This window comes from Xyrauchen texanus, chromosome 3 (genome assembly GCF_025860055.1).
Source record: "Xyrauchen texanus isolate HMW12.3.18 chromosome 3, RBS_HiC_50CHRs, whole genome shotgun sequence".
NCBI classification, from domain to species: domain Eukaryota; kingdom Metazoa; phylum Chordata; class Actinopteri; order Cypriniformes; family Catostomidae; genus Xyrauchen; species Xyrauchen texanus.
Genome location: NC_068278.1, coordinates 54,928,320 through 54,956,254, shown reverse-complemented (window position 1 = coordinate 54,956,254; position 27,935 = coordinate 54,928,320). Strand labels below are relative to the sequence as shown.

At 36.7% G+C, this 27,935-nt stretch overlaps 2 protein-coding genes across 2 annotated transcripts in view; one reads left to right on the top strand and one right to left on the bottom strand.

Moving 5' to 3' along the window:
- The first annotated feature begins 154 nt into the window (after positions 1–154).
- On the top strand, positions 155–6,653 carry gstt2 (glutathione S-transferase theta 2). The gene is made up of 5 exons (XM_052110809.1): positions 155–309; positions 561–648; positions 1,227–1,377; positions 1,553–1,729; positions 4,941–6,653. Exons 1-5 carry the CDS (start codon positions 186–188, stop codon positions 5,085–5,087), a joined length of 687 nt encoding a protein of 228 aa, XP_051966769.1. The 5' UTR covers positions 155–185; the 3' UTR covers positions 5,088–6,653.
- A 468-nt stretch (positions 6,654–7,121) lies between these two features.
- The window catches only part of chek2 (checkpoint kinase 2), a 24,888-nt gene continuing 4,074 nt past the window's right edge, over positions 7,122–27,935 (bottom strand). Inside the window, exons 4-16 of the mRNA XM_052110752.1 lie at positions 26,975–27,099; positions 25,337–25,469; positions 24,702–24,792; positions 23,479–23,575; positions 23,320–23,373; positions 23,166–23,230; positions 15,927–16,026; positions 15,202–15,288; positions 14,851–15,014; positions 11,671–11,786; positions 11,435–11,520; positions 10,779–10,832; positions 7,122–10,165 (exon numbers count right to left, since the gene is read on the bottom strand). Coding sequence (XP_051966712.1) covers positions 10,106–10,165; positions 10,779–10,832; positions 11,435–11,520; positions 11,671–11,786; positions 14,851–15,014; positions 15,202–15,288; positions 15,927–16,026; positions 23,166–23,230; positions 23,320–23,373; positions 23,479–23,575; positions 24,702–24,792; positions 25,337–25,469; positions 26,975–27,099 — 1,232 coding nt within the window. The 3' untranslated portion in view covers positions 7,122–10,105. The remainder of the gene's footprint in view (positions 10,166–10,778; positions 10,833–11,434; positions 11,521–11,670; positions 11,787–14,850; positions 15,015–15,201; positions 15,289–15,926; positions 16,027–23,165; positions 23,231–23,319; positions 23,374–23,478; positions 23,576–24,701; positions 24,793–25,336; positions 25,470–26,974; positions 27,100–27,935) is intronic.

The following is a 27,935-nucleotide window of genomic DNA, read 5'->3' as shown; positions in this document are numbered from 1 at the left end:
ACACGTATTGACATTTGAATGCAACTCAACTGAGGATTCGCTTTTATGAGCCGCTGAGCGCCCTCTCGCGAAGGGAGATGTTGTTGCACAGAACGCCCACATGAATCAATCAGCTTGTGATTGGACGCTTGTGCAGTGACGTCAGCAAAGCAGGAACACGCGCTGTTGCTGTCAGACAGATCGGAATGGCTGGCAGACAGTTTGTAAAAGTGTATCTGGATCTCTTGTCACAGCCATGCAGGGCTGTACTAATATTCCTCAAAAACAACAAAATACCACATACGATGGTAAACGTGGCATTACGAAAAGGTGAGCTAGACTTTACGCGTTGTTTGGAGTCTGTGTGTAGAGATTGTAAAGTCCAGATGGCTTGAATCCAAACCAGTATAAAGGTTACTGTATGCTGCAGATTGAAATAGTCTATTTGTACATTTGTCATATTATATACATTCAAGTCTGCCAACCTTAATTTTATTAGATTAACTTTATTTCACTGCTGGAGTGTAAATGAACCTTTCACGACATTTAATAATTGAACGCCCTTGACCATACAACTCTAGGGGAGCAGAATTTACCTGAGTTCACCAAACTCAACCCCATGCAAAAAGTGCCAGTGATGGAAGACAATGGATTTGTCCTCACTGAGAGGTAAGGAGATAATTTATCTAGTAAAAACAGTCACACATGAAAGTTTGAAAATTGAGGCAGCAGAGATCAACCAAAGTCAATAAATAATAGTCATTAAAACTATGAAATAATAATATTGAGGTCGTCAAAGCTATAAAATAATAAAGTTATTAAAACTATAAAATAATATTACACTTGTCAAAGCTTATTAAATGTATTTATTTTTAGGCAAATTGGGCACCTGCACCATCTCAAAATGGCCAAATATAGACCAATTTATCTGCCTGGATGATATATCGGTCCATCAATACTCCTAAAATAACATTTGGAAGTTTCTGATCTGGCCAGTGCAGATTGCTTCAGTTTTCTTTTCACTCACAGATGTTTTTTTTCCTCACTCTCAAAAATAATCATTCATGGCCTGATGACACAGACTTGAACATGAACAGATGAGAGCAATGGAGGCAGAAATCCTTACGATGAGGAACTTGACTCTTGCTTATAGTTGTCTCTGTAAATTAAGCTTGGAAAAGACAATGTATTCTAACAAAGAAAAATAACATTACCTGTAAGCTTTGTGTCTCTTCCTCCTGTCACAGTGATGCTATATTAAAGTATCTGGCAACAACCAACAACGTCCCTGATCACTGGTACCCCAAACACCCTGAGAAGAGAGCCCGGGTGGACGAGTACACAGCATGGCATCACATGAACACGCGCATGCACGCTGCCAAAGTCTTCATGTTTGAAGTAAGTTTTGGCATTTATATTCTGATATTAGTATTCCTCCTGGTTTGGTCAAAAACCTTTGTCTCAGACATTAAACTAGTATAGGAGAAATTGCTTTTACATAAGAAAAATGACACTCTTTTTCTCAAAAATGACTGCAAATTGTTGTTGTGATGAATTTTGTACTCTTGAACAGGTGCTGCTACCGCGTATGATGGGACAGCCCACAGAACCTGTGAAGATAGAGAAGGCACTGGCGGAGCTGGAAGACACACTGGACAAGCTGGAAAACATGTTTCTCAAGAGACAGGCCTTCCTATGTGGCGATGACATCTCATTGGCTGATTTGTTAGCAATTTGTGAGCTCATGCAGGTAAGTAATGAGGGCAACATTATTTATATATATTGACATAGACAAGTTAAAGATGTAGTGATAAATAAACACTACTAAGTGTTAATATTGTTTTCTACCAACCAAATATCTACACAACTTAGTTCATATTAGAGGTCGACCGATAGTGGATTTTGCCGATACCGATATCTAAGATGGTGGAAAATGGCAGATAACAGATTATTCAGCTTTAAAATCGATTCATAGAATGCTATAACATTTTCTTAGTTGGTGCAGAGGCCAGAGTCTAAAATGAATAAAATACCAGATGTAGTTTATTTTTTTAACCAAAATCCCAAAATTAATAAGAAACAAAGAATATTTGGTGGCTAATGTGGGACTTTTAAAACCAAACAAGCCTGAAGCACACCGTATACTCTTATTTAAAAAATGCCGGAGACTTGGCTCCGTTACAATATTCTATAATATTAATATTTTACAATTAAGCTTTCTGTAGCCTGTATTATTATTATTATTATTCACAATATATTAAGTTGGACACAATTGGTCTCATTCATAAAACACGAGCGGATCTAATGTTTGTGTAAATCTTTCGTAAATCCGTTCTTGCATAAATTCTTGGATTCATTTGTTGGTATATGAACAAAATTGACACCTGCTCCCGAACATGTGTAAAACATGCATAAGACATCCAAATTAAATAAAGAAAAAATTAACTAATAATTAAATGAGTGAAATTAACCTTAAAAATAACAAATTAGTAAAAAAATAATAATTTTGTTTTCATTTTAAACTATAGCCTTATTTAGAAACGTTTCTTTGGTGCTTGCATTTATTTTTTCAAAGTTTTTTTTTTTTCCAGCAAAATTGCTTGACATGGTGTAAAAACTTAATGGAAAGACACAATTTGCATTTGATTCTCTTGAAATAATGAATGCCTTCTTACGTGACTGGTTGGACAGTTTTTTTTAATTTGATATGAGCTTATCATTTAGGCTTCATAATTGAATATAGACATTAGTAAATCACATTCAGTTGATACCGTATGGTCAATGCTAATGCTGTTAAACCCATAAATTAACATTAATTATACAAAATACAATGGGGAAAAAATAGAAAAAGCTCACAGACTGTCATGGCTTGCTAATTGATAATATAACGTTTCAATCAAAAATCTTCTTCAGGCATTGTATTAATTTCTCTGAAGATTCTTCCAGTTGAAAGTTTATCACCGTTACCATCATGATTTACCCGAGAAGTCTCTCAAATGATGCTGGCGATGTGCTGTGAAGTGCGAACTTAACCTGTGAAGGTTAATGGTGGTGGACGTCCTCCTCGTCATTTTTTTTACAAAACATTTTTGTGACAACTGTTTGATTCACATAGAGCTTACAATGAATGCAAAAACATGCGATTTACTCTGTCCTCACTGTCTTTGAGACGCTATTATGTTTGCTAAATCAAAATTTTACAATGTGAATGCACTTCATTCATAAAAACTATATAATTACGGTTCTGCATAGATGTTAACAGCATTTAGCGAGAACGGTGCCTTCCTTATATGGCGTTTTCATGGCCGTGGATTATGATAATTGTGAATGAACGTGCACGTGTGCTGTTTACGAATGTACTTTAAATTAACTAACATGCAAGAGCATTTCTAACAAATCTGGGGAGTACGAAACGTTTGTGAATCCGGCAGAAAGTTTTCGGGAAGGTCCATTTTCCATGCAATTTACACAGAATTTACTCACAAAAGTTTCAGGAATGAGGCCCAATGCATTTGTTCTTTGCATGCCCTCGCTTTAATTAAAAAAAGTTTAATTACCTGAAAAAACTATTGGCAACTATCACGATAGATTTTTTCTGATAAACGATATGTCCAAAAAACAACTATCGGCACCGCTTAATCAGTAAAACAGATATTTCGGTCTACTTCTAGTTCACATGGTCTTGAGATGTTTAGAGACTTAAAGTCTAAAGTTGTAGAACCAAATTAATGCTAAATAAAATAAAAAAGGAATGAAACGTATTTAAAGATATCTATGCTGGTTTGGCACCGAGGGAGACGAATTTCCTAAATAGTTGCATTACTTTTGCTCACTGTATTTCAGTGCAAAAACCTTTCTGGGCAAAAAAAAAAAGTGCTGGTCAATTTCATCATTGTCATTCTTTTCAGCACAAACCGTGCCGAATTTTGCATGCTAATTAGAATGCTATAAACATGTGCTGTTGTTTGGCCATTGTTGGAAACTTCTCAGAGAAGACCAGGAGACTTGGGTAAACCAGGATTCTTTATTGTAGAAGATCAGGAGGTATCAGTCTACACGTCAGAATATGCTGTCTTGTGCGGCAGTCATGTGTAACTAAGGGCTGCGTACATTGTAGTTTATAGGCATTCAGTGGGCAGTACTCTATAATGGACTTATACACAGAGGTAAGACACAGGTAAGAAAATTTACCTCCGAATGGGAGCTTAAATAGTCCTACTCTAAATAAGTGCCAATAAATGGCTTGAGGCCTTGGGAGCTCCATGTATGCCTAATCTAGTTAAACAGTAACAGTGAAAAGGCTTGAGGTCCCGAGAACTAGAGACAAGTGACATTCACGCACCGTTTGATTCTTATCGAGAATGAACAAAGAAACGGGCATTATTTATCTGTACATCCCCTGAATGCTAGATTTTATGTTACTGTAGCTTCAAGTGATGTAATGTAATAGATTGCGGACCACCTGATCTTATAGTGACACTTATATTTGCAATCCCACACCATGTACACAGATGTTTTGAGCATTGATTTTGATATGTTTACTCCTCTTATCCACAATGGAACTGCATTTTCCACCAATGAAAATGGAGATTTAAGAAAACTGTCTGTAGTACCACATGCTTTGGAAAACATTGACTTTGGGAAACTGAAAATGTCAAACAAAATCTGATTAGTGTGGACGTGGCTTTTGTATGTTTAAGAATATAAATCTTTAAATGCACACATCAAATAAATCCTCCCTCCGAAACATACATTTTGTGTGGAATGGCTTTCGGCTTTCTGGTTTAAAGCTATTAACAGCACTGAGTGTACAACTGCTTAATAGATTAGTAGTATTTAGAGACTGTTATGTTTCATTCAGTAGACAAAACTTAATATTCATCCAAGTAAAGATAATCAGCCTAATGAAAAAAAGACTACATGCCTTAGCATCTCTGAAATCATTTGATTCCCTTTTTCAGCCGCTGGGCAGCGGGAGGGACGTTCTGAAGAACAGACCCAAACTGCTGAGCTGGAGAACCCGTGTGCAGTCTGCGCTCGCCGACTCCTTTGATGAAGCACACAGTGTTGTCTACCATCTCAGGGATAAATCCAAAGCTAAACTGTGAAAAATCAGGCCTTGCAACTCATTGTAACTCACTCTTGACAGAGAAAATACACAGATTACTCACAACATTAAAACTACCTGCCTAATATTGTCATAAACATGCCACCCAAACAGCACCAACCCGCATCTCAGAATAGCATTCTTAGATTATATTCTTCTCACCACAATTGTACAGAGCGGTTATCTGAGTTACCGTAGACTTTGTCAGCTCAAACCAGTCATTCTCTGTTGACCTCTCTCATCAACAAGGTATTTTCATCTGCAGAACTGCCGTTCACTGGACTTTTTTTTTTTTGGCACCATTCGGAGTAAATTCTAGAGACTGTTGTGCGTGAAAATCCCAGGAGATCAGCAGTTACAGAAATACTCAAACCAGCCCGTCTGGCACCAACAATCATCCATGCGATTATCTAATCATTCAGATACAGGTCAGGAGCAGTTAATGTTCACATCATCCATCAGAATGGGTAAAAAAATTGATCTCCGTGATTTCCACAGTGGCATGATTGTTGGTCGCTGGTAGTGGTGAACTTTGCCATGAACTCTCGATTTTCACAAGGGTTAAGCTCAATCGACAGCATTTGTGGCATGATATTGATTACAACAAAAATTAATGGACTCATTCCTCCTTTTCATTAAAAAATGCAATTATCCTGGTTACTGTGAGGCACTTACAATGAAAGTGAATGGGGGCAAATTTATGAACATTCAAATACTTTTTCAAAAGTTTAGCAAAAAGACAAAGGATATGCGTGTACTCATGACTTTAGTGGGATAGTCACAAACCTTATCTGTGTAAAGTTATAGCCGATTTTACAGCTTCGTTACCATGACGATATAGTCAGGTAGAGTTTTAATAGACAAATTAATGCAAGTGCTTTTATAAAATTATAAGCTTCACATTTCTGTTTAAACCCTCCAATAATTGCAAAATCTGCCAAAAGGGCAACACCTCCCCCTCCAGGAAGGGAATGGGGGATTAAGTCAGGACAGAGTTCTCACTGGCCTGAATCTGGTGGAGGAGTGTTACGAGGAGGGGGGTGTGGCCACGCCGTGATGACACACACCTGGCGATGAGTTGACTAATCAGTGGGAGAGAGATAAGGGGGGCTGAAGATTCCAGTTCGAGACGCATGAAGCTGTGTGTCTTTGTTTGTTTTGCAGTTTATCTTTGATTTCAGTTGGTTATCAATGTTTTACTTTGACCGTTCAGCTGGTTCCCGCCGCCTCCTTGCACATCTTAAGAATGTTGTTACAGCCACAAACGCTGTTGATTGAGCTTAACTTGTACTGAACCCGGAACATTTCCTTTAAGTTGATTTTTCTTACCCATCCAGGTCCAATTTTCTTTAAAATTGTATTACTAAATTTTGTTAGATTTATATATATATATATATATATAAAAAATGCATTTTACCAATGGGATAAAAAGAATTTTCTTTGTCGTCTTATCTCACACAATATTGCTTCTTAAGGAATTATTGTTTTAAAGAATGTTTAGATGTTATTACTGGAAAACAAGAATTTTTTTTGCTGCATGGGAATAATAAAGGATCTTATCTGTCGCTTTCACACATACAGCCTTTTTCAGAAATGTTCTGTTCTGTAATACTGGTAAATTTTGCACTGGCTATTTCCCTTAATTAGAAGTTGTAACATTACCTGAAAAGTTCAGTTTTGATGTGATGTGTGAACAGAGTCTTATTTCAAGTTTTATTGCATGTAGGTCAGGCCGCACTGACCGAAGACAGAGATGCATTACTATGCAGTCCAATCCAAACATGTCTTAAAATTGGACAAACTGAAAATATTTCATTTAGTTGAAGGAAATAAAAAATATTTGATATTTTAGAGCGACAGTAGAAATCAGTAGAGAATATCTTGTAGTGTATGATGCTCCAAATCTCAAATATGAAATATGAAGTAATGGAAATCGGTCTTGTGGCAATGAAGAAATTGAACAAGCAATCAAAGTGGAGAACATTTAATGCAACTCGGCTCCAATTAACTTCGCAGTCTCCAGGGCGGCTGTGGCTCAGATGGTAGAGCGGGTCGGCTACCAATCGCAGGGTTGGTGGTTCGAATCCCGGCCCACATGGCTCCACATGCCGAAGTGTCCTTGGGCAAGACACTGAACCCCGAGTTGCTCCCAATGGCAGACTAGCACCTTGCATGGCAGCTCTATCAGTCATTGGTGTGTGAATGTGCGTGTGGATGGGTGATTGGGACACAGTGTAAAGCGCTTTGGTAACCTCTAAGGTTAATAAAAAAGCGCTATATAAGTGCAGACCATTTCCACCGATGAACGCATCTGAATGCGCTCTGGTCATTTCTTTTGAGACTTGCAACAGAGCAACATCAATGGCAGCACTCCCGTACATCAATGTTTGTTTACATCTGTCATTCGTCTCCTACAATTGTTTCCTTTAAACTCGGATGGTGGGGCCATGTGAAAAAAAAAAAAAAACTTATTTTAACTGAATAACTACAGTCTTGACCAACACAAAATATGTATAATTTTAAAGTTTAGAAGCTTTACAATGCATGCAGCCATTATGACCAAAACAAGTGCTTTGAAATTTGCAGACAAATCAGAAGTTTTCCATTTTGCGCTGTATATACTGTAATCAGTAAAAACATCAAACTAAACAAATAGCCATGTGTATCATATGTTGTTGGAAAGCTCTCAAAAGAATAGAATACAACCATCCTAAGCCTATTTGTTTTACTCACAGACAAAAAAAGGCAAGTAATAGGTTTGTATACGGTATGTCTTTGACATTTGTTTCTTGTGAACAGGTGTTGCTCATATGCAGTGTTTTCACTTCACAAAAAAATATAGCTAAGTAGCGATGATGGGCCCAAGCACCAGGGGTCAATTTCCACCCGGTGGCTTTTGGAAAACAATGCATGATAGACACATACATTTGGTCGAGTAAACAAGTAAGACCATGTCTTACCTTCTGCTCAGACATATTGGTATCTTTGATGTGTGTGGCACATGTAAAAGTGTAATTATGGCAAGTGTGAACCCTTGAACAGTCCATAAAACAATATTGTTATTTGACTTGTGGCTATAAAAATATCATGTAAGATATCAAGAATCCCCTTACCTTATTAAATTTGACACTAGTCTGAGTAAATGTTTTTTTCCTTTTTAAAGATTATTCGAAGGGTCACGTTGTTAGGCCTATGACCGTGCCCCACCATATCCACAATCATGTTATAAGTGTGACTAAACATATGGCTGAGTGTATCAAGTACACTACAACATGATGTAATTTGATCTATTGCCATGACAACACTATTTAAGATATCAATAATCCCTTCACAATTTTACAACAGCAGGATCTTGACATTATTCAAAAAACTTTTGAAGGATTTTGGATAAAAATAAAAAGCACTATATCAAAGTGCTGCTGCCAAATGGTGGCGCTATAACAGTGACCCTCAATAGCCACAACCATGTGATCAGCCCCATTACCAAACATAGAGCTCAATTATTATCTAAATCACACAATGCACGCAGAAGGTATGACTTCCTGTTTCTCATTTTTTGCCAATAATTTATTGCATCTCCATGGCAACACAGTTCAATATATAAAAAATCTGTTCACAATTTAGCATCTTGTTGCATAACTTTGGTGACAGTCACATGAATTCCCAAGGAGGAGTATTTAAAAGTTCAGGGCCTGCAATTTAAAAAAAAATGTTTTATTCAATCCAAAATGGCAGACTTCCTGTTGGGCAGAGTCAAAGACTGCAATTTTGAAAGTTGATGAGATTTGTTGAGTTGTTAAGATTGATGAGAACAATATATGTACCAAGTTTGGTGATTGAAGGTGAAATTGACCCCACCAATTTAATCAAATGGTGGCACAACAGAGCCTGCCTTACATGTGTGACCTTTTGCCCAGGCCTGATCGCCGACAACTCTGATATGTGTGCAAAATGTAATGAGTTTTTAAGCATGCTAAGTGCTCAAAGCACCCAAAACCTTGAAAAGAACAATAATAATAATCCTTAGAAAAACAATAGAGCCTCCACACTTTCAGTGCTTGGGCAATAATTAACAGAACATAAAATATCACATACCATTACTTAAGAGCACAACGTTTTCTTAAATTATGTAGTGCCACAGAACGCTAAACCAATCGGATTGGGTTCAGACCGGTGCAAAAATAATCCATATTTAGGCATAGAGACATGTGATTGCTAACCATAAAAAATAAAAAGATTTTTGCAAACATTTCTTTTATTGTACTAAAAATGATGGGTTTGTTTTGAAAATGAAAATTTGATAACATTAACATGTTTTTTTTTGTGATTGTTCAGAAGTTTCTTAGGCAGAGTCTCTCATTATTTATTATAATCTATATTATAATTTTTTATAATATAAGTCTTTTTACAATGATACTAAACTCAACCTTTTTGTGTGTTTTAAGTCTTCAATTTTGGTATGCCACTGAAACAGAACAAAAACAACAAAGTTTAAAGGGTTAAATGGCATTTTGGTGCTGATGTGTAAATAATAATAAAAAAAAAAGATTAAAAGCATGTGTGAATACAGCAGATGTGGAACATTTACCAGTAAAGGCAAGCTAACAATTTTACTGCAATTTACCAGGTTGCATGTGTGAAAGGGGTTTGATGTGCAGTTAAAGATGAATGTGAAGTGAAATAATGTACTCTATATCAATGAACTGTCTTTTTACGGATCTACACTACAAAATGCCAAATGGGTAGACATTTGGGCCATAAGGGATGATTTCTGACTGAAATGTAATAGTTATGCACACTTTATTAGCATGGTTTGCCAAATAAATATATGGAATTTGTCATGATTTAAGAAATTCTCAAGAGGAATGGAAAATGTAAAAACAGTTTATTGTTGACAGGAAACAATACATATATATTGTATTTACAGAGCCGTACAGTGTTAGACATTCAAGATGGATTTGTCATAGGAAAGCGCGTTAAAAAAGACCACCAGAGCATGGGAAGAAAAGTGTGGTAACATCAAGGAACGGGTCTTCTCTTGGATGATGGTTCACCCTCTCCCTCTTGTGCCTTACGCTTCTGTGATGAAAGTATCCAAATAAAACTTTTAGTCTTTAGTTAATAAACAAATGTATGCATATTGAATTCACATTTTATGAGCAAGAATGTAGCAACATCTATTAAATATTATGTTCCTTGAAAGGCAATTTTTAAAGGCGAATATGTCAAAGCCTTTCTTTTCCCACAATCAAATCAACATTAAGCAGTCCTCTAAAACACTTTACAATAAGGTTCTATTTGTTAACATTAGTTAATGCATAAGGTATCATGAAATAACAATGACAATATATTTTTTATAGCATTTATTAATCTTCATTAATGATAGTTAATAAAAATACTATTGTTCATTGTTAGGTCATAGTACATGAACTAATGTTAACATATTCAACTTTGATTTAAAAAATGGTTTTACTACATGTTGACATTAACATGAACCAAGATTAACAACTGCAGTATTGTTCAAATGTTAGTTCATGTTGTTAACAAATTGAACCTTATTGTAAAGTGTTACAGAGATTAGATTTTTCTGCAGCGAAAGAGAAAAAAGAGAAAACAAAGTAACTTTAATAAAATTGTAACTTAAGAAATAAATCAATTGCTGAGCTCAATCAAGTATCAGCTTGTTTCATACCTTAGACGTTTCAGGATACATTAGTCCGTTAGCTACATTTCTCATCTCATCATCCTGTGACAAAGATTAGGACTTTACTGCGTGCAACTTTAAAAGCTGTCAAATTATTAATGTATAATGTTAAAAAAGTTTAACTCCTAAAGAAATTAATTGTAATCATGAGCACTCACATTAAAATGAAGACTCCAGTCATATCAGTAACCTTATAAAAGCGGGTTTATACATGGAGAGGGTCCGGACATGGGGGCTGCCATTTTGGAATCACATGACCAGCCGAATACTACTCGCTTAATCTCAGAAACAGTCCTCTTATTTGACACTTTCACTCATTGATTGAAGTAATCATGGCTGACTGCGAGTACTACATTCCTACAATGGCATCTGAAACTGAGATCTATTCATTTATTTTAAATGATGCTGCATCCAAGCCACTGTGTCTCAGCGTTTGTCAAAGATGACCCAAAGACAAAATATTTTGAGTGCACCTTTAAAGTGCACTGTGGATTCTGCGTCACTAGCGACACCAAATGCAAATTTCAAACATGTTTTCCACTCCCCCAATCTTCCATTGCTTGAATAAAACTTGTGGAATCATCTTTTTAATACTAAAAACATCAAAATCTGCATCCAGCCCTGGCTAGAATTTGAGCCCGTACCTTTAACCATGTATGTTCAAGTGCCTCTTCGACGCTAAGGCGACTTTCAGGGTCCACGACCAAGAGCTTCATGATCAAGTCTTTGGCTAAAACAAAAAGGTAATATAGTTTATCACAGTATGCTGCAAACTCTCATTCTGAATTTTCAAAACTATAATGCTTGGAATTTATAAACCAGCATGGTGTAAACTAATATACTAGATAACTACATTGTTATTGGAGAACAAGGAAGCTACCTTCATTTGAAACGGTCTTCCATTGAGATGGAATGAATCGATAGTGGCCTTTAATGATCTGTTCGCGTACAGACATGGTGGAGCATTCGGGGTTAAATGGAGGGTATCCGCCCAAACTGTAACAAACACAAACAGAAAAATACACACAAATGTGTTTTAGAAATAAACATGCATTTAGATATTCTGTCCAAAATATACAATGTGCCCTGAAGTGTATCTTTCAGGGTTCAAACATCTTTTGGTCAATGGATTTCCATGTCTTCTCCTGTTGTTCATGATTGCTGGATAAGTATTTTTAAAATCACTTTATAGAGATAGCGAGGAGTTTTTTTTATTGTTGTAGCAATTTATAGAATAAAAGATTATACTTATTAGTGCACATATAGAGCATTTATATGTGGCTAATTGAGGACGTGACTTTCTGTAACTCCACGCGGAGCATCACTACATACAATTATAGTCTTTATTGAACACATCCCATTAAACATTGACAGTGCATTGGAAAAAGTAAGTGAACCCTTTAATTTAATAGCTGGTTGATCTTTCTTTGGCAGAAATGACCTCAACCAAGCTTTTCCGGTAGCTGCGGATTAGACCAGCACAGCGTTCAGAAGGAATTTTGGAACACCCTTCCTCACAGAACTGCCTCCGCTCAGCCATATTCTTAGGATGTCTAGTGTTGACGGCTCTTGAGGTCATGCCACAGCATCTCTATTGGGTTTGGTTAAAGTCTGGGCTCTGACTGGGCCACTCCAAAAAGGTGGATTTTATTTTATTTAAGCCATTCTGTAGTGGATTTACTTCGATGTTTAGGGTCATTGTTCTGCTGCATCATCCAACTTCTACCAAGCTTCAGCTGGTGCACAGCCACCCTGACATAATCCTGAAGGATATCTTGATAAAATTGGGAATTCATTTTTCCCTCGATGACGGCAAGTGGTCCAGGCCCTGAAGCAGCAAAGCAGCCCAAAATCATGATGCTCCCTATACCGTACTTCACCGTTAGGATGTTTGTATCTGGTGCCCTTTTTATGCCATACGTAGTGCTGCGTGTTCTTTCCAAACAATTCAACCTTAGTTTCATCGGTCAACAAAACACTTTCCCAGTACCGTTGTGGAGTGTCAATGTGGTTTTTCACAAACTTCAGAAGCACAGCAAAGTTTTTGTTGGAAAGCAGCAGCTCCCTTCATGTGTCCAGCCTTGGGACAGTGGACACCATGCCTGTTTAACGTTTTTCGTAGAGAAGACTCATGAACAGAGATGTTAACCATTTCCAATGACTCCTTTAAGTCTTCAGTTGTCACTCTATAGTTACAGTAAAATACTGTAAAAATGTCACAGAACTAAAATGTTAATTGATTAACGAATAGTAACTGTAACTGTAAAATAGTTAATAGTAACTGTAAAATATACAGTAACTTTTTATATATATATATATATATATATATATATATATATATATATATATATATATATATATATATATATATATATATATTTATAAGAAAACAGTAGTTTTTAAAGAAATTTAAAATTTTTTTAGATGTAAATTTTTTTTTCCTGTATAGTTAATGGTAAAAATGTACATTACGTTTAACAAGAGAGTACATGTACTTTACAGTAAATTATTGTTAAAGTTACAGAAAATTACAAACCTAATCGGGCGCTCCCAGAATTCCCTGTGTGACCCATTACATTTCATTATATTTTATGGGAATAGTTATGTTTCATCTTATTTTTAATATCAGTTTCATACACTGGGGTGTTCCGTTTTATATTTGATGTAGTTTAGTAAATGTGTACTGCATTATTTAAATCTCACATGTGTTATGATTGTGTTTAGTGTTTGTGTGACACTAGCACTGTCTCTACAATTTATTGGTCATTGCTCCTGGAAGAGCCACTACTGGTGAACTTTGTGTCATTGTGTGCCCTTCTGTAGTTACTACGGTTATTAACAAATAACTTGTAAAGTAAAAAGCAGATTTTTACAGTTTCAGAAGTCTAATAAGTCTAATAAGTATATATATATATATATATATATATATATATATATATATATATATATATATATATATATTTTTTTTTACTGTAAATTAAACAGGATTTTTTTTATTTATTTATATTTTTAACAGCATCAGCGTTGTCATGTAAATTACAACAATTTTAAACTAAGATTTACAGTTTGTTCTGTTAAGCTGTAAAAATGTTTACTGTATTTTTTTACATAATTATTCTGGCAACCACATCTGGCAATTTTTTTTACAGTGTACTTTTTCCCAACTTACACTGAGTATTTGAATGATATATTAAATTTTTACAAGAAAAATACATTAATTTGTGTGTTATTAGTTAAAACAGATTGTGATAGTTAATTATTTTAATTTAAATTAATAATTTATACTTAAATGCAGGTAATACCAAAGGGTTCACATACTTTTTCTTGCCACTGTATATTTAGTATATTCACTATAGAAACTTCTATGACCGGGCATAGATATCACCAGGTGTTTCATGACTGCAGGAACCCTGATTTTTAAACTAATAAGGTCACTATTGGATCAGTCCAAGCATATTAAAGCTCTAGAGTTATCTATATAGCACACATTAAATTGTTTATAAATACTGCAAGCAGTCCAAGTTTTATCCAGCATGTAATGCAGCACTTAGTTTATGTTATCTTGAACAAACACTGGCAATCTGGCACTTAGAACATCTAAACTAACGCTAAACCCAAAAGCTTTACGGTCATTCAACAGAAGGCCAAAAACGCAGTTCATGAAGTTACGTGCACGCAGACACTAACGTGTCGGTAACAAACCTCAGTACTGAAGGTGGCAATAGTTACATATTGAAAAGTCTTGGTCATTAAACTGGATGTGCCATTATTCAGGGAAGTTGTTATGCATATATTGACTTTATCTTACTTGCTCAGCAATATTCTCTTCAAACCATTTTTCCACAGTTAAAATAGTTGATTTGAAAGAGAAAACTCATCGTAGAAGCAGAAAGTTCACACTAATGTCCGCTATGCGGCCCTTGTAGCAACGCTGAGAATGTAGTGCGTATTTGCAGTCTGACACATTTTGGAACACAAAATTCAAACATTCTGCACTTTACTAAACATCTGCATTTACATAATTGCAATGAGTATGTTTCAGCCTTAAATCTCAACTAACCAAATAAAAAGGAGAACCCCCAGACTCCAGTAGTCCACAGCTTTAGTGTAGCCCACGGTAGCTGCATGAGTGAAGACCTCTGGGGCGAGATAGGTGGGCGTTCCACAAAGTGTCTTCATCAGGGACGACTCTTCCAGAATCTTGGACTGATTAAAATCCGTAATCTGTACAGAGGGCATTCGAAAACATTATATTCATGCACGTTTTAGGGGTTATCTCAAGTTAAGGATTACATCGGTCCATATGTTATTATATAAGGTGAAGGCGACTACAAAGACTGCCATAAACAAAGGAAGAGTGAGGTCAGGAGTTAGTCAACAGTTCTCCAATGAACCTCTCAGTTATACACACCTTAATTAAACAAATGTCCTCATGTGATGCCAACAGCACGTTCTCAGGCTTAAGGTCTCTATGAATAATCCCATTGTTATGGAGGTACTGATGAGAATAAAACAGCATTTGTAACATTTTCATTAATTCATTTTATTAATCACAACACATTTACTGGCATTAAAAGCCATAATGACACACATTATTTCTTAATGTACCCAATACAATGATGCAGACTAAAGTTGTGTTCACATGAACAGCGATTTGCCGTTGTGTCAAACTGACCGAAAGTAATTTATTTACAATGAAAATGAGTGACAGCTCAGTTTTGTTGCCTTGCTAATGATCGCTGGATTCAATGGAAATGAGCAGCTGCACAAAGCTGTGTACCAATGGCAGTGCAGATAGAGGAAATCACATGATCCGCCTCCTGATTTGGCTGGACAGTACTTGTGCCAATCACAATTTGTTTTTTAAAGCATCAACAACCATGGCCAAATTTTACAGAGCCATGGCATAACAGTTAGAGCAAATCCTCAAAAACATTTAAACTCACTGCACAAGTTCAAATGTGCCATTTCCTGTCCTCTCTGTACATCACATATGAATAAAAAGCCGAAAAAAACATTTTAACAATAAAAATAGCAGAACTGATTGTAAGCCTTTATTCATTTACTGACAAGCAAAGCAAAAACCAATGCATTTTTAAAAAAGGATGCCATTCGAAAACGGCCATATTGACTCACCTCTACGGCTCGGAGCATTTGATAAAAGTACAGTTTAGCGATTCCTTCGTCCAACTGTTTTTTGGCTTTAATTCTTCCAAACAGCTCCCCACCTTCAATGCTGTGTTTGACACAGAGATTAGATAAAACACTTTAAAGGAGACCTATTATGCCCAAGGGTTGCAGCGGTATACCGGTTTCACGGTATGAAAATTGACTTATCATACATGTACATTTGCTTATCCACGGTATTGAGAAAAATAAAAGAATCTCACATGCGTGTGCGCTTCTCCTTTCCTCCTCGTCTGCCTGTCAGACTCGTCAACTTGCATCACACACGCAGTGGAAAAAATGTCAGAGAGAAGTGAGGGGGTCTGACATATGCGAGCGTGTGAGTTAAAGCGGTGTTTCTCAACTGGTCTATTCGGACTGGGTCACGGACAGCAGGGAAAGAACAATGCCACTGTTCTCCCATTGAAGATATTTCGGTGGCCACCCAAGTGATACTATTTAGGACTGCCGAGGCAGATTTAATGATAATCTTGCAAACAGCTAAAAGCTTCTCATCTGCAATTTCGCACGAGTGTAACGAGCTCGCGATAACGATCTGCTCTTCTCTCTGGCGCGCATGCAACAACCGGGCTTCCCTCGATATTGCGGAGTGCAGACCTCCAAACTGATGTGACCAATTTCAATACTAGTTAGAATTTTCTAGCTTAAAGTGTTACGGAGGAAGTCCAGTCGAAACTCTCAAACAGTAGCAGCCCTGACATGCCAAACAGCACTGAGGAAGAAAAGAGCAACACTGTGCTGTACGCCAAAAATAAATAAATAATTACGCACCATCACCAAATTTGTTTCACGTTTTACATGAGTTAAAGTAACTATTTTAGTTTAATATGAAATAATCTAAATAGGTAGAATCTATTAGACCTCATTTTATATCAACAGCGGCAGTTGTAGTTAAAGTTTCAAGATGTGTTTCAGTTAGTACTTATTTTTTCATAAATACTATAATTTATTAATATTATTACTATATTTAAGACTAGCTACAATGACCTAACCATGGTAATGAGGAGCCTTTCCTCCTGTGTAATGTGCATGTTCTGTTTGAATGATGTTTGAATTTAGGAAACAAACGGGATAATAATGGGCTCATAAGTAAATATGCTCTTCAATTTTTTATATGGGGAGAGAAAACTTCCTGTAGATTTGACATCAACAACAAAAATAATGTCACTTGATGCATGTCATTGTACTTGAAAACCATGAACAAAACTATTCAACATAAAAGGAAATGCAACCCAGGATACAGTAAATACAGGTTATGTAATGTAAAATCTGTCCTGAAGCAAAACCAGTTAAGAACCATTGAGTTAAAGGTACAGACAGGAGCAGTCTGACTGCACTGTTGCACACCTACAGTATATGTTAATTATTAATAATCATAGAACATTACTTTAAAAGCTCACACAGCTGATGTTATTTTTCATTTAGTATTTAATTTAACATGCTATGCTAACATGTAAACTAACATGCTTTAGCTATATAACATGTTAGTTACATGCTATTTTTTATCATGTTTATAATTCTGTTAGCATGTCTTATTTTTACACACTTCAATAAAAAAATTACTTTTCACTAATAATAGTGATTGTGTAATACCGTAAAAATTATATTTTCTGAGACTGTTATCATACCGTGAAAATCTCATACCGTTGCAACCCTATTATGCCCTTTTTTACAAGATGTAATAGAAGTCTCAGGTGTCCCCAGAATGTGTCTGATGATTCAGCTCAAAATACCCCACGGATCATTTATTATACCATGTTATAAATGCCTCTTTTTGGGTGGAATCAAAAACACGCTGTTTTCGTGTGTGTCTCTTTAAATGCAAATGAGCTGCTGCTCCCCGCCCCTGACATAGTTCTGGTCTCCGTGTATACAATAGAGACAATGGTAACTTTAGCTGCATTAACCATGAAATCAGCTAACAGGCGATTTGCATACACCCCGTTTTATATTTGACACTCATTCATAAAGCAGTCTGGTGTAAAATTATTTGCACAAACATGCACACATTTTTGTACTGGGAGTACATGAAGACTCTTATGTTCACTTTTACAGTCAACAACAGAACACTTATGACATTCTTCTTCTCACTGTATCTGCTCCAGCATGGAAAAAAATGGCAGACTGTGTGTAGATCACTCAGGGGAGGATCTATGATAATAGGGTGGAGTCCGTCACCAGTTGTGGGCGAGGCCAGCTCTAACGTGACGTCATGTAAGAGCAGGCCTCGCCCACGAAAACCATTCACTGTAAACGAAAATCATTCATTTTGCCACACTGTTTGATGAATAGAATTATAAGAAAGAGTAAGTGGACTTTTAACATTGTAGGGTGGTTGTGTACACACCATGTATAAGTGAATTTTGCATAATAGGTCCCCTTTAAACAGGAAAAAGCAAAAGCTATGTTTGGATTACAAATTGTGATTATACCACTATATAGTGTTTCCTACAAAATGCAGACAGGAATTTGAGTGAATTTGGAGAGCTGAAAATATTAGGGCTGAGTATTGCCAGCCACCTCACGAATCGCAATTAACAAGTCATCATCATTTGGTTTATATATTGCAATACATCTCAATACATGTCACAATTCAATATATCATGATATAGTTCTGATTCACAAGTATTCAGTTCTAATTAATTTGGGTAATTTTCATCAATAATGCCATTTTGCTTATAAACGGTATGAAAGAAATCCTCTGTGCCCATACTGTGAGTAATAATAACTTGGTAAATTACAGAAATAGTAGTTTTATAAATGTTATTAGTTTTTCAAAAGCCTTTATCATGCATCAATAAATACAGTATGATGTCTTGAAATGGCATATATTATACTGCATGCATGTATATTTTGTAACGTTTGTGGTTTACATGCCTAATTTGTACTATTTACAAGTATTTATGTTGATATGTAGAGTAAGTGCTAAAGCAGTACTGTCTGTTTAAGACCAGTGGCAGGGACTTCAACCGAAGTGTTTGTTTTGGTCGACTGGCTTCTGTCCAGCATCTATGCTTCGTGTGATTTAAATTCACCTCACGTATCCTTGGAACAGTTCTGCGCACGAGCAGCACATGCAGACTGTTAGATTAAATCAGTCTTTTGATCTTTCATATTCACATAAGGTCATACCTTGATTTAAATTTTGTTAGGAAGGATCGTTCAGCCATACACTTGCAATAGAATGACGTGTTGTTTTTGCGTTATTTCGCGGTGTCAGGATATTGGACTTCTTGTTTTAGCTACTTAAGGGCCTCAGTGGTGTCCCTTATGTCGTATTTTCCATGTGTGTCATTTCATTATTGCTGTCACCTGTCTCTCATTCCCCTGTGTGTGTGTGTGTATATATATATATTACACACACACACACACACACACACACACACACACACACACACGTTGTGTTTCCATGTTTTATGGGGACTTTCCATAGACATAATGGTTTTTATACTGTACAAACTTTATATTCTATCCCCTAAACCTAACCCTACCCCTAAACCTAACCCTCACAGAAAACTTTCTGCATTTTTACATTTTCAAAAAACATAATTTAGTATGATTTATAAGCTGTTTTCCTCATGGGGACCGACAAAATGTCCCCACAAGGTCAAAAATTTTGGGTTTTACTATCCTTATGGGGACATTTGGTCCCCACAAAGTGATAAATACACGCTCACACACACACACACACATACACACACACATAGATGCTGGTCATATAATTAGAATATCATCAAAAAGTTGATTTCAGTACTTCCATTCAAAATGTGAAATTTGGATATTATATTCATTCATTCCACACAGACTGATATATTTCAAGTGTTCATTCCTTTTAATTTTGATGATTATAACTGACAACTAATGAAAAACCCCAAAATCAGTATCTCAGAAAATTTTATATTGTGAAAAGGTTCAATATTGAAGACACCAGGTGCCACACTCTAATCGGCTAATTAACTCAAAACACCTGCAAAAGGCCTTTAAATGGTCTCTCAGTCTAGTTCTGTAGGCTACACAATCATGGGGAAGACTGCTGACTTGTCAGCTGTCCAAAAGACGACCATTGACATCTTGCACAAGGAGGGCAAGACACAAAAGGTCATTGCTAAAGAGACTGGCTGTTCACAGAGCTCTGTGTCAAAGCACATTAATAGAGAGGCGAAGGGAAGGAAAAGATGTGGTAGAAAAAAGGGTACAAGCAATAGGGTTAACCGCACCCTGGAGAGGATTGTGAAACAAAACCCATTCAAAAATGTGGGGGAGATTCACAAAGAGTGGACCGCAGCTGGAGTCAGTGCTTCAAGAACCACCACGCACAGACGTATGCAAGACATGGGTTTCAGCTGTCGCATTCCTTGTGTCAAGCCACTTTTGAACAAGACACAGCGTCAGAAGCATCTCGCCTGGGCTAAAGACAAAAAGGACTGGAGTGCTACTGAGTGGTCCAAAGTTATGTTCTCTGATGAAAGTACATTTTCATTTCCTTTGGAAATCAAGGTCCCAGAGTCTGGAGGAAGAGAGGAGAGGCACAGAATCCACGTTTCTTGAAGTCCAGTGTAAAGTTTTCACAGTCAGTGATGGTTTGGGGTGCCATGTCATCTGCTGGTGTTGGTCCACTGTGTTTTCTGAGGTCCAAGGTCAACGCAGCCGTCTACCAGGACGTTTTAGAGCACTTCATGCTTCCTGCTGCTGACCAACTTTATGGAGATGCAGATTTCATTTTCCAACAGGACTTGGCAACTGCACACAGTGCCAAAGCTACCAGTACCTGGTTTAAGGACCATGGTATCCCTGTTCTTAATTGGCCAGCAAACTCGCCTGACCTTAACCCTATAGAAAATCTATGGGGTATTGTGAAGAGGAAGATGCGATACGCCAGACCCAACAATGCAGAAGAGCTGAAGGCCACTATCAGAGCAACCTGGGCTCTCATAACACCCGAGCAGTGCCACAGACTGATTGACTCCATGCCACGCCGCATTGCTGCAGTAATTCAGGCAAAAGGAGCCCCAACTAAGTATTAAGTGCTGTACATGCTCATACTTTTCAGTTGGCCAACATTTCTAAAAATCCTTTTTTTGTATTGGTCTTAAGTAATATTCTAATTTTCGGAGATACTGAATTTGGGATTTTCATTAGTTGTCAGTTTTAATTATCACAATTAAATGAACTTAACATTTGAAATATATCAGTCTGTGTGTAATGAATGAATATAATATCCAAATTTCACTTTTTGAATGGAATTAAATAAATCAACTTTTTGATGATATTCTAATTATATGACCAGCACCTGTGTATATATGTATAACATATATACACATATATGTATATATGGTTTGTTCCCTTGCTTCAGTGCTTGGTGTTTAGTTCATTCTAGACAAGTTACCTGTGTCACTGTTCCTGTGCTTTTGCCCTGTGAATTTTTCCTATGCAAGTTCTCTCTGGATTAAGGACTCATGATAGCGTTCACCTTTTCTTCTCCGGACTATCGATTTTCCAGATGTCCCAAACAGTCAGAGAAAATAACTTTGCACCAGTCTTCTGCTGTCCAATCCTTGTACTTCCTGCAGAATTTCAGTCGGTCCTTGATGTATTTCTTGGAGGAGTGGCTTCTTTGCTGCCCTTCTTGACACCAGGACATTGCCCAAAAGTCTTCGCCTCACTGTGAGTGCAGATGCACTCACACCAACCTGCTGCCAATATTGAGCAATCAATATATCTGCACTGGTGGTGACACGGTTCTGTAGCTGACTCCTCAGGAGAAGACGGTCCTGGAGCTTGCTGGATACTCCGGGACATCCTGAAGCCTTCTTCACAGCAGTTGAACCTCTCTCCTTGAAGTTCTTGATGATCTGGTAAATGGTTCTTTCAGGTGCAATATTCTTTGCAGCAATTTCCTTGCATGTGAGGCCATTTTGATGCTAAGCGATGATGGCTGCACGTCTTTCTTTAGAGGTAACCATTGCTAACAAGAACACAATGATTGGATGCACTTCTTGCCTCCTTTTATAGCAATCAGTCTGCTCTTATAATCCAGAATGGAGTGATTTCACCTGACTAGTACTCGTTCACACTTTCCCAGGTGCTGCTGATATGTTTAGTGAAATGATGTTAGCTGGTCATTTTGTGCCAGGGCCAAAAAACTGTGAAATTTGGGTTTTTGTGATGGTTAATTTGTTTGGCCAATGAAGCTTTTTGCAATTATTTAAAATGCATCTGATGCAATGTGAATCAACAACTGAAGAAAAAAACTTTGTGAAACACAAAATGTATGTCACTGCCAATACTTTTGGCCACGGCTGTGTGCGTTTATGCATGCATGCATGTATGTATGTGTATATATGTATATGTGCGCTTTGTGGATTATTCATGGACTTTTTTAGCCCTACATCCCTTTTGGATTATATTTTTGTAAACTCATTCTTTTTTAACACTACTTCGTTTCTGAGTAAGCCTTTGCAAGTTAGTTTCATTGCCTTTCCTGTGGCTCACCAGTAGTGTATCCGACTCCTATGCTGCCAGCCCGGGTTCGAGCATCGGCCCTGAAACGTAGCACATGCTCTTTGTATATCATCACATTCGGTTCAGTCTGCAAGCTCACAAATTGGGTATCAACCTTTTGCCATGGCGCTGGAGATTCGGTAGCGGCAGTTTCTACTCCTACCACAAGTACTGAGATTTGTTCAGTTTGAAAATACAAACCATCTCCCCATACATCACTATATGCAATACAAAGTGAAAAGATTTCTCCATTTTATGACTGAGCAAATCTGTTTGCCAACTTAGTCTAAAGATTGAGTGTAAGAATATAATTACGATAAACTCACTATAAAGTGTCTATGAATAGAATACTACATAAAATCAATACATTGAATGCAAAGTAAGAGGCTTTGGATAAAATGTAAACAAATACAAATGAACACATATTTGGTTATTTTTTTGCACTTGGTACATTCTTCCTACGAGCTCACGAGTTGAAACAGTTTTATGTGGTAATTGACAGCATGTTACAAATGCTGTCCATAGAAGTTAAAGAGTATTAAACCTGAAACATTCATTTAAACATAAACCTCACTAAATATATGACTTTATATTTTATGTTCTAGCAGTATTCAAAGTTTTGATCCAGTGCAACTCACATTCCTATAACTATAACTACAAGTACAAAAACACAACAAAAGGACTTACTACTCCAATACAATGTAGTAGGAGTCTTCTGTTTGGTAGAAGTCCTCTGTTTTTATCAAACAAGGCTGCGAGAGGAGACGAGAGAAATTGAGACGTGAGTAAGACGTTCTCTAAATCCCTCTGTACCGCTGTAAGATTCAATCATGAAACTTACATGATCAATTTTCTTTAAAATTTCGATTTCCCTTTCCGCATTTCTTGTGGCCGTCTGTGGAATGCATACAAACATTTTATTAATCAATAAAGGAGTTATACATCTTGTAAAACACGATTTTGTAATGTATACTGTTAAGTGAATACAGCTGGATCGTACCCCTTCTGATGGGAAATCATGTTTGTTAATCGTTTTCAGAGCAACTTTTTTACACGTGTCCTTTTCAATTGCGAGTTTCACTTCCCCACAGACCCCTCTGTCAAAAAACACAAAGGTTATACAGCAAAAAACAAGTTTATACAATAGAGCCGTTCAGTCATGACAACAATTTATAGGCCAACTCGGAATGGTAATTTCCAATGAATGGGTTCCCTCTGGAATTTCCCAAATGGGTTTTTAGAATAGCAGTTTTCAATTTAAAAAACAGAAAAAGGCCTGTGGTTAAAATTACGTGAAGAGACTTTCACGTTTTGTTCTACAACAAATTATGCACACTCTTAAAACAAGAACTACAAAGAATGTCCTGATTCGTCAAGCACGTAAATTCACATCCTTGAGGTAGTTGTAATCCATATTTATCAATTTGTTAGCAATTACGCTTTTAAAAAACACAGTGGCTTCCAAATTCACGTTTGAGGTATGACTGAGTTTTATGATGTAGGACAAAACCTAAAAGTTAGAGGTGGACCGATACTAATATCCAAGGTGGTGGAAATAACTGCCCAATAACTGATTAATCGGCTGATAGTTTTTAAAATCGATTCATAGAATCGATAATATTTTTAGTCAGCACAGACATGGAGGCCACAGTCCAAAATGAATAAAATCACAGATGTAGTTTATTTTTCAACCAAAATTCCAATAATAATAAAAAAATAAATAAATAAACGATTTAGTGCCTAATGTGGGAATTTTAACACTTAAACCTGAAGCACTATGGGGACCTTTATTTTGAAATGGAGACTTGGCTCTGTTACAATGTTTTATATTTAATTTAATATTAATACATTTTGATATTTAAAATTTCCCAAATTAAACGTTTTACAGCCTATACATTATTATAAAAATGGAGACACAATGTAATTTTCTTTGCATGCCCTTGCTTCAATTTAACAAACTTAATTATCAAAAGGAACAGAGGAACAAAAAAAAAAAGAAAAAAACAAAAAAACTATCGGCATACATTTTTGCTGAGAACTGATAGTTACAAAAAGCAACTATTAGAACCGTTTAATCGATAAAACTGATATATCACCTCATCAGAGAATTGTCTACCTCTACTAAAAGTCACTTCAAGTAATGTTAACCACAGACCTTATTTTACTAAAAAATAAAATCAGTGCATGATATTTTAAAGTTTTCTGAAAATCATGATCACTTACGTTCCAATCTTTCGGGCAATGTGGTATTTCTTGCTGAACTCTGTAGGGAGGTTTGGCTGTTCATCACCCATCTTGTCGATGAACATGAATACTGTCGAATGAAACAACCAGCCCAAAACCAACCAAACAACCAATAAGAGTCTGAGCTAAAAGGTATCTTACAAAACAGAGTGGTGGTTCACACAACAATAAAAATTATATGATTTGTTCACCCTCATGTTGTTCTAAACCTAAAAGCAAGATGTAAAATTTACACAAAAACAAATAAAAAAAAATAAAAAAAAGAATCACTCTGCTCTTTGATACAATACAAGCATACATTAGAGTGACAAGTGATTATATTTTTTCTCAAAGTTTTTGTTTGGCTTTAGAAGACTTGGTCAAGTAGTCCATATGACCCTACAATGTTTGTCTATTTTAAGCTTGACAGCCATTAGTCAACATTTGCACACTTTGTATGGAAAAAAAACAGCTTGAACATTCTGTTTAGCATCTACTTTTTAGTTCCATGAAAAACACCCATACTGGTTTGGAACAAAACAAGGGTGAGTAAGTGATGACAGAAAGGTCCTTTTTGATTGAACAATTCCATAAACTCCTGCTAAATCTTAATTGTGATGACTTAAAAGTCTAACCTTGGTGCTTCTTCTCTGCCAGTGCAATAACAGAATTATTACTGAGCGGCCATTGCTTCCCCTTTCCCATTTTCTCATCGTTCACCCACGTCCCATTTCCGCTGAGGTCCTCAATGTATACAAGATTTTCCTCCTGAAACAACAGCAAAGAAAACAGCAAAACAGCTCGAGTCATATTAATATCAGCGCTGTTGCTTTAACGTGTTTACTTTTATAAAAATAATGCGTAAAAAAAAATGTTCCCAGACGAAAATAAGGAATATTTCTACCATTAGAGCAATTCAAGCTTGGAGTACCACCTGTTTTCAGCAGGGGGCAGCAAGCGAAACTCCAGCTGCAGTATAGGCAAAGTACAGATGTACAGAAAACAAACCACGCTCAGGCTTGCTAGATACTAGCTAGATACTAGCGTCAGCACAAGATGAGGACTCGTTCTTGGAGCGCAATTCTGAATGCAGGGATCTCGAGACGTATTTTTCAACATTTCAAACTATGTGTAACTTGACACAGTGAGCTAAAAATACTGTTTATGATGCGACACAAAGCGAGACACTGTAAAAGCATCAGTTGGATGCATGTGTACATTGATGCGGCCTTAGAAAAGCACTTATAATAAATCTATCCAATTGTAAAATGGATTGCTGTGAACTATAGGCCGAGGCTTAAGGTCCCGATATACTTCATACGAAATCGAAGAACGAACGGGTGTGACGCAATTTAAAAAAAAAAAAAAAAGTGCTTTTTAGTTGGTTTCAGTGCTTTGTAACAGTTTGGCGTGGGAAAAAATCTTTCCGGCTGCTAAAAACGGTCTTAATGGTCCAAGTCATCGGTAGGTGTGACCTGGAGCTCCACCTACCTTGAGGCCGGCAGCTAATTCTGTTTGTTATTCAGTCAGTTAGGATCAGTCAACATGAACATACCGGCGTGCAGTTATAAGCGACCTGGTGCAAACATACCTACTTATGTACGATCGTCCGCTTAAGAGACATTCTCTAAGACCATATCATGCAGGTTTTATTTTTTATTAATTAAGTCTACAAAAGGAATCAAATCTACTCAAATACTCTCAAGTGCCCTTCCACTCTTTTGTTTTACAAGTTGCTTCACTCATGTGCTATCTGCAGCAAAAGTCCTTCCCACATCTGCCCATAGTGAGGTATGCCTGTCATCATTCTTTGTCTGTATTTTGCCCATTAACACTCTTTTATACACCAATCTTTGCAGTAGTATCAGTGTCATCACAAATCTCAATAAAAGAGTGTAATAGGTGCATAATATAGCCACATTTAGCATGTTAGCTCAATAACTCCATAAATTCAGAATGTAAACAAGACAAATTTAACATTATATATGGCATATATATTACTTTAAATCATCAGAGTGGTTTAACTGCTTCTTTTACTGATCTAATGTGAATTCTACTCCTAGACTGAGGCATAAAGTCACACATTTTAGTGTCACATTAGTATTAGTGTAAATATGTGTATATTTGAACTCAAACATTTACAGCTGAAAAAAACTGTAAAGAAAGTTGCATTTTTGTGCTTTACTTCTTATCATTTAAATTAAAATATAATTAGCCTCGAAGTAAAAGCACATTTGATGACTGAATAGTTCCTGAATATTAATTAATCTTACCTTAAAAATTCTGAAGTGTTTTTTGCTGTAAGTGTGGAAATGTGCAGATTTTTTGACAACAGAGTTGCTGAACGTGTAATCGCATTGTCTGTCCCGTCCAAATGAATACTGATTTTCAACACAATCTGTAAAGTATAAAAAAAAGAAAGCCACATTCTTGTTATACCATAATAGTAACCCCATCACCATTAAAAGGAATGTTTAATCACAATTTTTATCGACAATTGTGGCATTGTATTGATTACCACTGAAAATAATTTGTCCCTCAATCTGAATATATAAAAAGCAAAAATCATATTTACAGTAATACACTTTGAAAGGAAGTAGAGCTGCACGAAAGGAATTAATCGCAATATGCATATTACAAGGGTTTGCGATAATACTTTAAAAAAAGTTACATTTTTGGCAACGCAGATACTGGGCGCACAATTGGCACTTGGTGTGTGCATGCAGTGTACATAGGCGCACTATACCAACTGTTTCAACATGAGTTAACTTGGAATGCAAAATTCCCACTACTTACTAGGTTCTCATGGTGGCACGGTTACTCACCTCAATCCGGGTGGTGGAGGGCAAGTCTCAGTTACCTTCGCTTCTGAGACAGTCAATCCACGCATCTCATTCTCGTTGTGCATGACACCTTGGAGAATCCCAGCATGTGGAGCCTCATGCTACTCTCCAGCATTCACGTACAACTTACCACATGACCAATTCAGAGCGAGAGCCACTAAATCGCTACAATGAGGAGGTTACCCCATGTGACTCTACCCTCCCTAGCAACTGGGCCAATTTGGTTGCTTAGGAGACTTGTCTGGATTCACTCAGCTCACCCTGGATTTGAACTCGTGCCTCCAGGGGTTGTAGTCAGAGTCAATAATCGCCGAGCTATCCAGGCCCCCAAGAGTTGAGTCGGAAAGAGAGGTAAATTTGCGAGTAGTGCTCAAATATCGCACACCACGTG

Coding starts and splice junctions, on each gene's coding strand:
- gstt2 (XM_052110809.1), top strand. CDS start 186: ATGGCTGGCAGACAGTTTGTAAAAGTGTATCTGGATCTCTTGTCACAG. Junction 310..560: donor AAACGTGGCATTACGAAAAG/GTGAGCTAGACT, acceptor ATACAACTCTAG/GGGAGCAGAATTTACCTGAG. Junction 1,730..4,940: donor CAATTTGTGAGCTCATGCAG/GTAAGTAATGAG, acceptor TCCCTTTTTCAG/CCGCTGGGCAGCGGGAGGGA.